This window comes from Monodon monoceros, unplaced genomic scaffold (genome assembly GCF_005190385.1).
Source record: "Monodon monoceros isolate NGI ecotype Baffin Bay Population unplaced genomic scaffold, NGI_Narwhal_1 Super_Scaffold_11, whole genome shotgun sequence".
NCBI lineage: Eukaryota > Metazoa > Chordata > Mammalia > Artiodactyla > Monodontidae > Monodon > Monodon monoceros.
The window spans coordinates 3,333,394-3,344,767 of NW_021703767.1; the positions used below are offsets into that span (position 1 = coordinate 3,333,394).

General features: G+C 43.5%; 1 protein-coding gene across 1 annotated transcript in view; it reads right to left on the bottom strand.

Moving 5' to 3' along the window:
* The window catches only part of UBASH3A (ubiquitin associated and SH3 domain containing A), a 41,924-nt gene extending 37,518 nt beyond the window's left edge, over positions 1–4,406 (bottom strand). Inside the window, exons 1-2 of the mRNA XM_029214792.1 lie at positions 4,018–4,406; positions 1,994–2,047 (exon numbers count right to left, since the gene is read on the bottom strand). Of these exons, the coding sequence (XP_029070625.1) occupies positions 1,994–2,047; positions 4,018–4,130 (167 nt within the window). The 5' untranslated portion in view covers positions 4,131–4,406. The remainder of the gene's footprint in view (positions 1–1,993; positions 2,048–4,017) is intronic.
* Positions 4,407–11,374: the final 6,968 nt, after the last annotated feature.

Below are 11,374 nucleotides of genomic sequence, written 5' to 3' on the forward strand. Positions count from 1 at the left end.
AAAAAAAAAAAAAAAAAAAAAAAAACTGAGGCAACCACGAGACACTAATTTTGTCACTTGTCAAATTAACAGAATGTCTTTGAGAGGGTGAAAGTTAGGCTTAATTGTGTTGAAGGTGCAGTGAGACTTAAGGATGAATTTCTGCAACCTTTACATATCGCAATTTGCTAAGATGTGTCAATAGCCTTAAAATACCCATTCCATTTGAACTAATAATTCCACTTCCAGAAATTTATCCGAGACAAAAAGTATAGATAAGACTTCATATAACATATTTATTGTATGGTTATTTATAAAAGGAAAGAAGGAAAAAACGAGAAAAACGACAATAACTTTATCATGCAGTCATTGGAAATTATGGATTTGAATAATTTTTGATGACTCAGAGAAGTGCTTGTGATATAATATTGAATTTAGGAATCAGGGTACAGCCACTGGAGAAAACATAAGATACACACAAATACCTTCTCCTTAATAAAAAAAAATACCAATAGAGGAAGCTATACCCCTTCCACTGTAGCTCACTTCCCCTTTTCTAGAGGAAACCTCAAGTCTTAGTCTGCTTGTTTTCTTCTAGACATCTAGGTAACAAATCCACAGATAGCACTTGTGTGTGTTTTATACAAATCATAAGCTATTGTTCAAATAATTCAGCAACTTGCATTTTTTACTCAACCCTGTGGTTTTGTAATCTCTCCACATTGATACACATACATCTGGGGAAGTTTGTCAGAATGAACCTTCTAAGGTCTGTATAACAGTACGTCATCTACATATGTAATATCTCATCCACCCATGCCATTGATGGACATTTAAATTGTTTTCTTTTTTCTAAATTTCACAGCTCTGTGATCAAGATCTTTGTACATGTCCTTTTAGGTCCTCTGTGTTTCTCCAGGGAATGTACTTGGACATGAACTTCTGGGTGGCAGCTACACATTTTCAGTGTTGATATTCACCGCTATTGCAGCTGAGAAAGTGAGAGACCACCTTCCCCTCATTCTCACCAACACTTGAAGCCGCCTTTTGCTGTTAATGGCATCCTGATTTGCCCCCGATTAGGAGTGCGGTTGGGCCCACTCTCACAGAATCTAGGGGACCCACCACCTCCCTGTTCTTCGGTGGGTCTGCTGGGCTTTCTGGCTGAGTCACCACTAGCACGACCCTCAGGGCAGTGGGTTTGGTTTTTAATTCCAATTCTGCAATGGACTTTAGGGTTAGCCTAGCCCAGAGGGTCCCGGGTGCTTCCCTTTGTCCAGTACAGGGCGGGCATTTTTGCCCTTGGCCTAGAGTTTTTGGAGGAAGAGGGGGTTCCCGCCGAGGACACTCTGAGCCCTAAGAGACCTGGTGCCTGTGTCTGCCATCCTGCTCTGGGGAGGGCACCCCAGCCTGGCGGGACCTGGGGTTTTTGTTTGATTTTCACTGCAGCTATTCCGGGGCGGAGCACGAGGGGACTTCCCACCAGGGGAAGGATGATGGCATCAGGCCACACGCGGGCGGGACTGAGTTTTAGAGAACGGGGTGTCCTCTTTGATTCCCAGGGCTGGAAACCGAGGCCCGTAGCAGCAGGAGGCTGGCAGAGCTGCAGAGCTGAGGGCTGGCTGAGCCTCCTGGAACCCAGAGCTCCCCCCAGCCCCCAGGCACCTGGCACCCTGAGGGGCAACGTGCGAGGCCTTGGGGGGCATTCAGCACCACCTGCAAGTTCTCGCCCCATCAGAGGTGAAGATGGTGGCAACCTCGCCTTCATATCAGCAAGAATGGCTCTGCCCTATTTACTCAACAAATCACATGGATATTACTCTTCACTGACAGGCACGTTTGGATTAAATCAGACTTTTAAGTGAAGAGAACGTTGTTCAAAGTTCTCTCTCTTTTGTTTTCCATTTTAACCGGGGCCTCTTTATTCCTTTCCCTGGGTGCTGGGTGGGCGGCATGGAGGTTCCCCGCCCCCTGGAGTGTCCTGGGCACTTCCCAGCGCTCACCCTGCACCTACCAGTCTGACGCCTCCGCCGCCGTCTTCCTTCCAGTCGCCGCCAACGCCTTGAGCCTGTGGGGAGGGAGAACGCGAGGAGCTCTCAGAACCTGCCTTCTGTTCTTTGGAAAAGGTCAGAGAGACAGGAGTGTCCCTGCAGCACATGGGACCTTAGGGGGTCACCCCCAGGGGCTGGACAGCCAGACCTCACAGTGGGATGCAGCGCCCAGTCCTCCGCCCTCCGCGTGGCATCACTGTGGTTTTGGAAACGCAGACGCCCTGCATCTCAGCCCATCATTTTCCTTCCCTGGCCCCCACCCCCAGTCCCTGGCACGGAGTCCAAGGGCTCCTGTCCTGAGGTCCACCCACACCTGAATCCCGCGTCCCCATCCCTCCCCAACGCACCTGCTCCCAAGCCAGGTGGACCCGCTCTTGGACCCTTGAGTCGGCTGTGCAGGGCCATGTCCCAGGCTTGCACACGTGCCTCCCTGCCAAGATTAGGCCCGGTGCCAACATGCCCTGGGGCAAATGGCACTGGGTCTTCCAGGCTCGGCTCAGATGTTTCTCTTCCAGGAAGCCCTCCGCAAACCACCCAAGCAGGATGCCCGTGCAGCTCTCCTGCACTTCCCCACTGCACATATGGCCACCTTGCCCCTCATCTCAATGGACTTGAGTCTATCTACCTGATCAACTGGACCACAAGCTCCCTGGGCCCAACCAAGTCTTACTCATCCTTGAAACTGGGATGAATGTACACTGAATGGAGTTTAACTGAAGGGGACTGAACTGGACAGATGGAGTTTGGTAAAGGTAATTCATCCGGGAATTCAGCCTGGAAATAGCTGGGGTTGACCAGGCACCCAAGATGGCCAGTGCCCAGCACTGCTATTTCAGAGGATACTGGCGGGGATGAGGCTGCCTGGAGAGGTTAACAGGAGCCTTACCTGGGTGCTCTCGCCTAAGGGAGACGTTTAAAACACGTTTCTCCACCTCCAACACGCAGCTGTTTAAACTGGAAGGAATTTTGAGTATGTCTCCGATGGTGGCTTTGGTCACGTAATAAAGCATGAGTGTTGCAAGCGTGAGTGTTACTGGGAGTGGGGTTCCAGCCCTGCCCCTCCAAAATCTGCCCTCTCTGGCCTCGGTGTCCCCGTCTGCCCCTGACGGATGGTGCCCGGCCCATGGCAAGCTCCCTGCACACGCCTGGTTCTGTTCCCGTCTCACAGACCCCCGCTTTACTATGAGCATAACATGACAACAAAGTCCTGATTTGGGTTGGGGAGGAAAGGGGTCCAGCCTCAGTCATTCCACGCAGTTGGGCAAGGGTTTGTCATCTGTCTAAGGAGAGTTTGCCCCCCCCCCAAATCCGAGGTTACCTAAGGGGACTTATGATGTATTTCCCACATGAATAAGCACGTGAAAAGCACCAGATCTAAGAAAACTGTGGAAGCTGCAACCTGATGTCGGTCTCAAGCTCATTGTTTTGGGGGACCCTGTCCTCTCCCAGAGGGTGACCTTCAAGGTGGGGTCATCTCTGTGTGGCCCTTCTCCTTGGACAAGTAGGATCATGTCCACCCTGCTCGAGGAGTTCCTTAACCATTTCGCTCCATTATCAGACATTCAAGAGAGTCCCCCTCTAAGGACAAGGGGTTTCCCTGCATATTTAGAACTACATTCTTGTGTATTTCAAGAGGTCCCAGCATCAGAGACCCACCCGGCTTTGGGGCTTTCAAATTCGAGTCTAAAAAGCTGTCTCAGATTCACTGAGCTGCCCACAGAGGGGGTACAGCCAGACCCCTCCAAACCCTGCTTCCAATTTTCACAAATTTCAAGGTCCCTCCATCACCAGCCAGCAGAGTTTGCCTTTAAAAGGCAAAGATCGTGTCATTTATAAAAGCAGAAAAGGCCTCATTTTGAGCCAGTCTCTGGCCCTGCATGGTGCACCCTTTGACAGGAAGTAAGTGCTCTGAGCCACCTGCAGTTTTGTGGCCCCAGAGGGGCCAGCTCAGGGTCCAGGGCACATGGCCAGCCAGGGTGGTACTCACGCGGTGTGTGCCGGGAAGCCCATGCCCAGGAGGGGGTCCAGGAGCGAGGTGGTGCTGCGGCCCTTGAGCTTGTTGGAAACCTTGGCATAGATCTGAGTCTCACCCGCTGCCATCTCTTCCTGATGCCGACTGAAGCGAGCAGATAAAGCAGGGAGGGAGAGGCAGGGGAGGCTGAGGCTGAGAAGAAAAACCTCAAGCCCTTTTTGATCTTTCTGACAAAAGCTAATATCCTGTTTGCATGAGCTATTGGTTTTCAGAATTCTCTTTGCAGAGTATGGGTGTAAGGTCAACCAAGCCCCTTCCACAGTGGGGTTTGGAGTCTAGAGGTCCAACCGAGTACCTGCATGGGATCGGCCTTGGCTCTGACTTGGGCTGTATTGGGGAGCGAGTCGGCCTGGGAGGGAGGGGGCAGGGTGGGGGAGGGGAAGCCGGTGTGGGGTTAACTCTGAGCCACTGTATCTTAGCTTCCTTATCTGCAAGACACTGCATCTAGTGTCCCTGCTAGCTCTAAAAGTTTTGGCTCTTCTAGTTATTCATTGAATTTTTTTTTAAATTTAAAAAACTCTTAAAGTTTAATATGCATGCAGAAAATCTGATGAATACTACATGTACAGCTCAATGCATTTTCACCAAGTGAGCTTGCTAACCTCATCCTCCAAGACCAGCAATGAAACAAAGGTCCTCAACCAGGGCAATTTTGGCCCCCATCCCCAGGGACCACTGGCAATGTTTGGAGACATTTTTGGTTGTCACAGCTGGAGGAGGGGGTGTTTGCTACCTGCACCCAGTGGGCTGAGGCCAGGAATGCTGCAGCATATATGACAGCAAAGAAGGGCCCAGACCAAGATGTCAACAGTGTCAAGGTTGAGAAACCCTGTTCTAGAACATCCCCAGAACCTCAGAAAACCCCTGGCCCCCAGCATCATTCCCCCAGCCTCCTAGTTTTCTCCTCCCTCCCCCAAAATGTAGCTGCTGTGCTCATATATATATTAATTTTGCTCATCTTTGAATCTGACATAAACAGAACCGTGTAGCATGTACTCTTTCATGTCTGATTCCTTTTGCCCAAAATTATGAGTGTGAAATTTATCCACGTTATTGAGTGTAGCCATGGTTCACTGTATTGCTATGAACTATCAGATAAGTGCACCATAATTTATTTCTCGAGTTCTCAGTTGATGTACATTTGGGGGGTTTTCAGTTTTGCCGCTGCACACATTCTTGTATATGTGTTTGAGTGCCCCATGCATGCATTTCTGTTAGGTACCCGTCTAGGTGTGGGATAGTGAGGTCATAGGACATGTGCATCCTTCATTTGTACCAACTTGCCCCCTTGCCAGCAGCAGATGAAAGTTTCTTCTGCTCTACATCCTTGCCCACACTTGATGTTATCAGTCTTTCAGCCAGTCTGGGGCTGCATCGTTGTATCTCACTCTGGTTCTAATTTGCGTTTCCCCAAATGTCAGTGACACTGACCACCATGAGACAGGCCGTTGACCATCTGAATTTCCTCTTTGGGGATGGGCCTCTTCTAGTTGTCTGCCATTTTTAAATTGGATTGTTTGTGCTTGCTTATCAATTTATGGAAACTCTAGAGATGAGTCTTTTTTTTTTTTTTTTTTAAGATGCTGGGGGTAGGAGTTTATTAATTAATTAATTTATTTTTGCTGTGTTGGGTCTTCATTTCTGTGCAAGGGCTTTCTCTAGTTGTGGCAAGCGGGGCCCACTCTTCATCGCGGTGCACGGGCCCCTCACTATCGCGGCCTCTCTTGTTGCAGAGCACAGGCTCCAGACGCGCAGGCTCAGTAGTTGTGGCTCACAGACCTAGTTGCTCCGAGGCATGTGGGATCCTCCCAGACCAGGGCTCGAACCCATGTCCTCTGCATTAGCAGGCAGACTCTCAACCACTGCGCCACCAGGGAAGCCCTAGAGATGAGTGTTTGGTTGGATGCCTTTACAGGTAACTTCTTCCAGGCTTTGGTTTGCTTTTTTAATCTCTTACTAATGTCTTTGGGCAAAACAAAAGTTCTTAATTTGAATAAAAATTAATGTAGCAATCTTTTCTTTTATGGTTAGAACTTCCTACATCTTATTTAAGAAATCATTGTTAATCCAACATTGACGAAGATAGTCTCCTATGTTTCCTTCTTGGAGCTTTTCCATGTTTGCAGTTCATATTTAGCTCTATGATCCCCTTGAATTCATTCTCTATATGGTGGGAGGTAGGCATAAAAGTTCACTTATTTCCCTATACCTTTCTTTATTCATGGATAAGACCATCCTCTGCCCAGTGAATTGCAGTAGAAAGCTTATTATAAGTCAGTAGACTGAATATGTATTAGTCTGTTTCTGACTCTGTTTTCCTGTTTGATTTGTTCATTTTTGTGTCCACACTACACTATTTTAATTACTATAATGCTAAGGCCTCTGATTTGTGTCTTCTTTTTTTTTATTTTTATTTTTTGTGGTACGCGGGCCTCTCACTGTTGTGGCCTCTCCCGTTGCGGAGCACAGGCTCCGGATGCGCAGGCTCAGCGGCCGTGGCTCACGAGCCTAGCCGCTCCGCGGCACGTGGGATCTTCCCGGACCGGGGCACGAACCCGTGTCCCCTGCATCGGCAGGCGGGCTCTCAACCACCACGCCATCAGGGAAGCCCTGACTTGTGTTTTCTACTTCAAGATTGTCTTGCTCCTCTGGGCCCTTTGATTTTTCATATAAATTTAAAAATCAGGTTGCCATAGTGAGCCATTGGAGAGTGCAGAAAGACCCTCATATGTAGCCAAACTGATTCTCAACAAAGGGATCAATGTAATTCATGGGGGAAGGGGTAATATTTTCAATAAATAGTGCCAGAAAACTGCATATGGATATGGGAAAAGTATGAACCTCAACCCTTTCTCCACATCATGCCCCCAAATTAACCGAAAATGTATGATAAACCTAAATGTAAAAGCTAAAACTGTGAAACTTCTAAAAGAAAAAGCGTTTGCTATGCTGGAGTTTGCAAAGCTTTCTTAGTACATAAAAAGCATGAATCATACAAGAAGAAAATTGATGAACGGGACTTCATCAAAATTGAAAACATCTGCTCTTGAAAAGACATCATAAAGGAAATAAAAAGGCCAGGCACAGACTGGGAGAGAATATCATCATATATACACCTGACAAAGGACTTATATCCAGAATATATAGAGAATATAATATAATATACAGCAAGTCCCCTACATACGAATGAGTTCCGTTCCGAGAGCACGTTCGTAAGTCCAGTTTGTTAGTAAGTCCAACAAAGTTAGCCTAGGTACCCAACTAACACAATCGGCTATATACCGCTGCTTTTACACTTGCTTCCAGACACCCTGGGCTTGAAATATGACACTATACTGCTGTACTCTATACAGTACTGTAGAGCAAAGTACACAAAAGCACAACCACTTGTAGAGGATGCACGCACGTGACAATGCACGCTAGACACGTGAACTAACTTACGTGATGGGACATGCGAACGCACGTTTGCATCTTTGACAGTTCGCAACTTGAAGGTTCATATGTAGGGGACTTACTGTAATTGCATATGTATCTATTGTGTGTATTTATATTACTATAATCAATAATAAGAAAACAAACAATCCAGTTTAAAGATAGGCGTAAGATCTAAATGGACACTTAACGATAGAAGATACATGAATGGCTAGTGAGGATGTGAAAAGACATTCAATATCATTAGTCATTGGGGAAATGTAAATTAAAACCACAACGTGATACCACAACACACTTACTAGAAGAGCTAAAATTGAAGAGACAGACGATACCAAGTTTTGACAAGACTGTGGAATAACGAACTCTCATAATGTTGTTGGTGGGAATACAAAATTGTCCAACCAGTTTGGAAAACATTTTGACAGTTTCTTATAGTTAAACATACATTTGCTATATGACCAATCCATTCTTAGCAATCTGCCACAGAGAAATGAAGATGTATGTCCACAGTAAGACTTGTATACGAATGCCCATGATGGCTTTATTCACAAGAGACCCAAACTGGAAAGAATCAAATGTCCATCAACTGGAGAATGGATACACAAATTATGGTATATTCAATCAATGGGATAACATTTATCAATAATAAGTAACACACCACTGATTCATGCAACAGCATGGATGAATTTAAAAGAACATTTTGTTGGCTGAAAGAAGCCAGACACAAGATCATGCATACTATATGATTTTATTTAAATGACATCCTAAAAACGGTAAAACTAATCTATAGAAACAGAAAGCAGGTCACGTGGTTGACCAAGACTAGTGTATGCAGGGGTTTTGGGAGGATAATGGAAATGTCCTATTTCCTGATTTGGTGGTGACTGTATAGGTGCATAGATGTTCAAGACTGACTGAACTAAACACTTAGGATGGGTGCATTTTTATAGTGCGTAAACTAAACCTCAATAAAATTGATTTTAAAAAAAGGAAAGGGAAGGAATCCAGAGGAAAATAGAAAGCAGTATTATGTCAATTTCCACCAATCAAAAGGCCTGCTGAGATTTTGCTGGAGATTTCGGTGACTCCATAGATCAATTTCAACAATGTTAAGTCTTTCATGAGTATGGTATATCTCTCTATTTGTTTAATTTCTTGTAGTAATGCTTTGTAGTTTTCAGGGTCTTGTACTTCTGTCATTAAGTTTATTCCTACATGTTGTATGTTTTTGCTGCTATGGTTTAAAAATAATTTCAGTTTCCATTTGTTTGCTGCCAGTGTATAGAAATACAATTGATTTTTATGTATTGACGTCACATCCAATAATCTGGCTGAGATCACTTTTTTTTTTTTTTTTTTTGAGGTACAGCGGGCCTCTCACTGTTGTGGCCTCTCCCGTTGCGGAGCACAGGCTCCGGACGCGCAGGCTCAGCAGCCATGGCTCACGGGCCCAGCCGCTCCGCAGCACGTGGGATCCTCCCAGACCGGGGCACGAACCCGTGTCCCCTGCATCGGCAGGCGGACTCTCAACCACTGTGCCACTAGGGAAGCCCTGAGATCACTTATTAATTCTAATATTTGGTAGATGCTTTTGGATTTTCTATGTACACAATTATGTAATCTTCAAATAAGGACAGTTTTCCCCTCACTTTCTAATATTTATAAACTTTATTTCCTCTTCTTGCCATATTGTGTGGCAAAGACCTCCAATGCCATGTTGAATAAAAGTGGCTTTTTGGTAGATACTCTTTATCAAATAAAAGAAATTCCTTTTCACTCCTAGTTTACTGAAGTGTTTTAGAATTTCATTAATGGATATTAAATTTTATCTTATGCTTCTTCTGCGTCTATTGAGGTGATCATATTGTTTTCCTTTTTTATTCAATGAATGAGGTAACTTACACCAATTGACTTTTGAATGTTAAATCGATCTTGTTTTCCAAAGATAAAACCTCCTTGGCTATAATATGTTATCCTTTTTATATATCGCTGGAATCAAGTTGTTAATGTTTTGTTTAAAATCTTTGCATCGATATTTGTAAGTTAGCTTGGCCTTTTGTTTTCCCTTCTTGTAATTTCCTTGTCAGGTTTTGGTATCAGCAGTGATCAACTCATTCTGACTTACCTGTGACTTTCTTGGTCTTAGCACTGAAAGTTCCCATCCTGGGAAAACCCTTTCAGTCCCAGGAAAACAAGAACAGTTGGTCACCCTAGTGTCAGCCTTATTCTGGCCTCATAGATGAGTTGGGAAGTGTTACCTCGTTCCAAATTCTCTGAGTTTTTGTAAGTTTGGTATAATTTCTTTCTTAAATATTTGAAAAGATTTATCAGTGAAGTCATCTGAGCCTAGAATTTCCTTTTTTGGGAAGTTTTAAATTATGAATTTACTTTATTTAAGCAATATAGGACTGTTCTTCTTGTATGTGTTTTATTAAATTGTTTTTCAAGGAATTTGACCATCTTATGTAAGTTGCCAAATTTCCAGGCACTTCCAATTCTGTTACATAGTTTCTGTATCCACATTGTTATCTTAAAAAATAAAAGTCAGTTATTTTACCAGCAAAAATGGGTTTATTCGAGAATAACAGAGAATTGAAATTCAGGACAAGTAAGTCACAGTAAAAACCACAGGCAAGATTAATAAACAAAGGAGAGGAACATTATTTTATAGTAAAAAGGAGGAAGCTGGGAGGGCTTATTTTGAACTAAGTCCATTGGATAAAAGTGAGAATTCAGGGTGATGATGGTTTTTCCCTGGCTGAGTTACCAGGGTGGTCAATTTCTTGTAGGAGATGCAATGTGCATCTTTTCCTGTTGGGGGGCATAATTGGTGATTCTTTCCTTTTGGTGATCCTTCTGCTGGGGTCTGTAATTGACAATTCTTCCTGTAACTGACAATTCAGGTAATTGATGTCTACCTGTGTGTCTGTGAGAACTCCCACTTCTGGCCTTCCAATTCCATTTTAGTGAGGTTTCCCTCTTAATTTTCACAAGGTTTTACAATATTGGTTTTATTATTCTTAGATATTTGATTATTATTGATGCACTGTAAAGTATATCTTTTAAAAATTTCATGTTCCTACTCTCTGTTGCTGGTAAATCAAAATACTATTGATTTCACATTATTTTACACTCAACTTATATCCACAAGTCTTACTTGACTTACTTATTCATTCTAAAAGTTTATCTTTAGAATTTTAAGGATATTCTTTGTGCAAAAATAATTTTGTCTATGAATAATACTAGCTGTATTTCTTGTTTTCTAACCAGTACATATTCTTTTCTTTTAAAAATTCTCCCTTCCTTCCCTCTTTCTTCCCTTCCTTCCTTTATTCCTTTCTTTTTCTTTCATCTTTTTTCCTTTTCTTTTTTTCTTTCTTCTTCCTCCTCCTCCTTCTTCCTTAGTTTTATTGCACTGGTTTGGACACCAAATATTGAATACATATGACATATACCTATATAGTGCATCTCCTTATATTTTCGTCCACCTCAGAGGAAAGAGTTTCAATATTTCACCTTTAAATGTGAAAAGTAAAAATTATATTTTAAAGTAATGTCTTTTTCCTTTGAGGATTTCAAAAGATGAAATAATTTCAAAATCAAATGAATTATAGATCTTAAATTTGAATGTCTGAAAATAGGCAAAGCTTGTTACCCAAAGGGAAAAAAGTAGAGTTGGGGTCTGAAATAGAGCCTCTCTTCAAACATACTTTTCTCTTCTAATAGTAAACCACTTTGTGAACCATGGTGCTTATAGCACATTAAAATGTAAATTAAAAAAAAATATCTTATCCGTGTAAACCAGGAAGTGCCCTATCTAGCTTAATTCCTTTTTCTTAGATTGAAAAGTTATCTTCAAAGGCCAACAGTGAAAAGACTA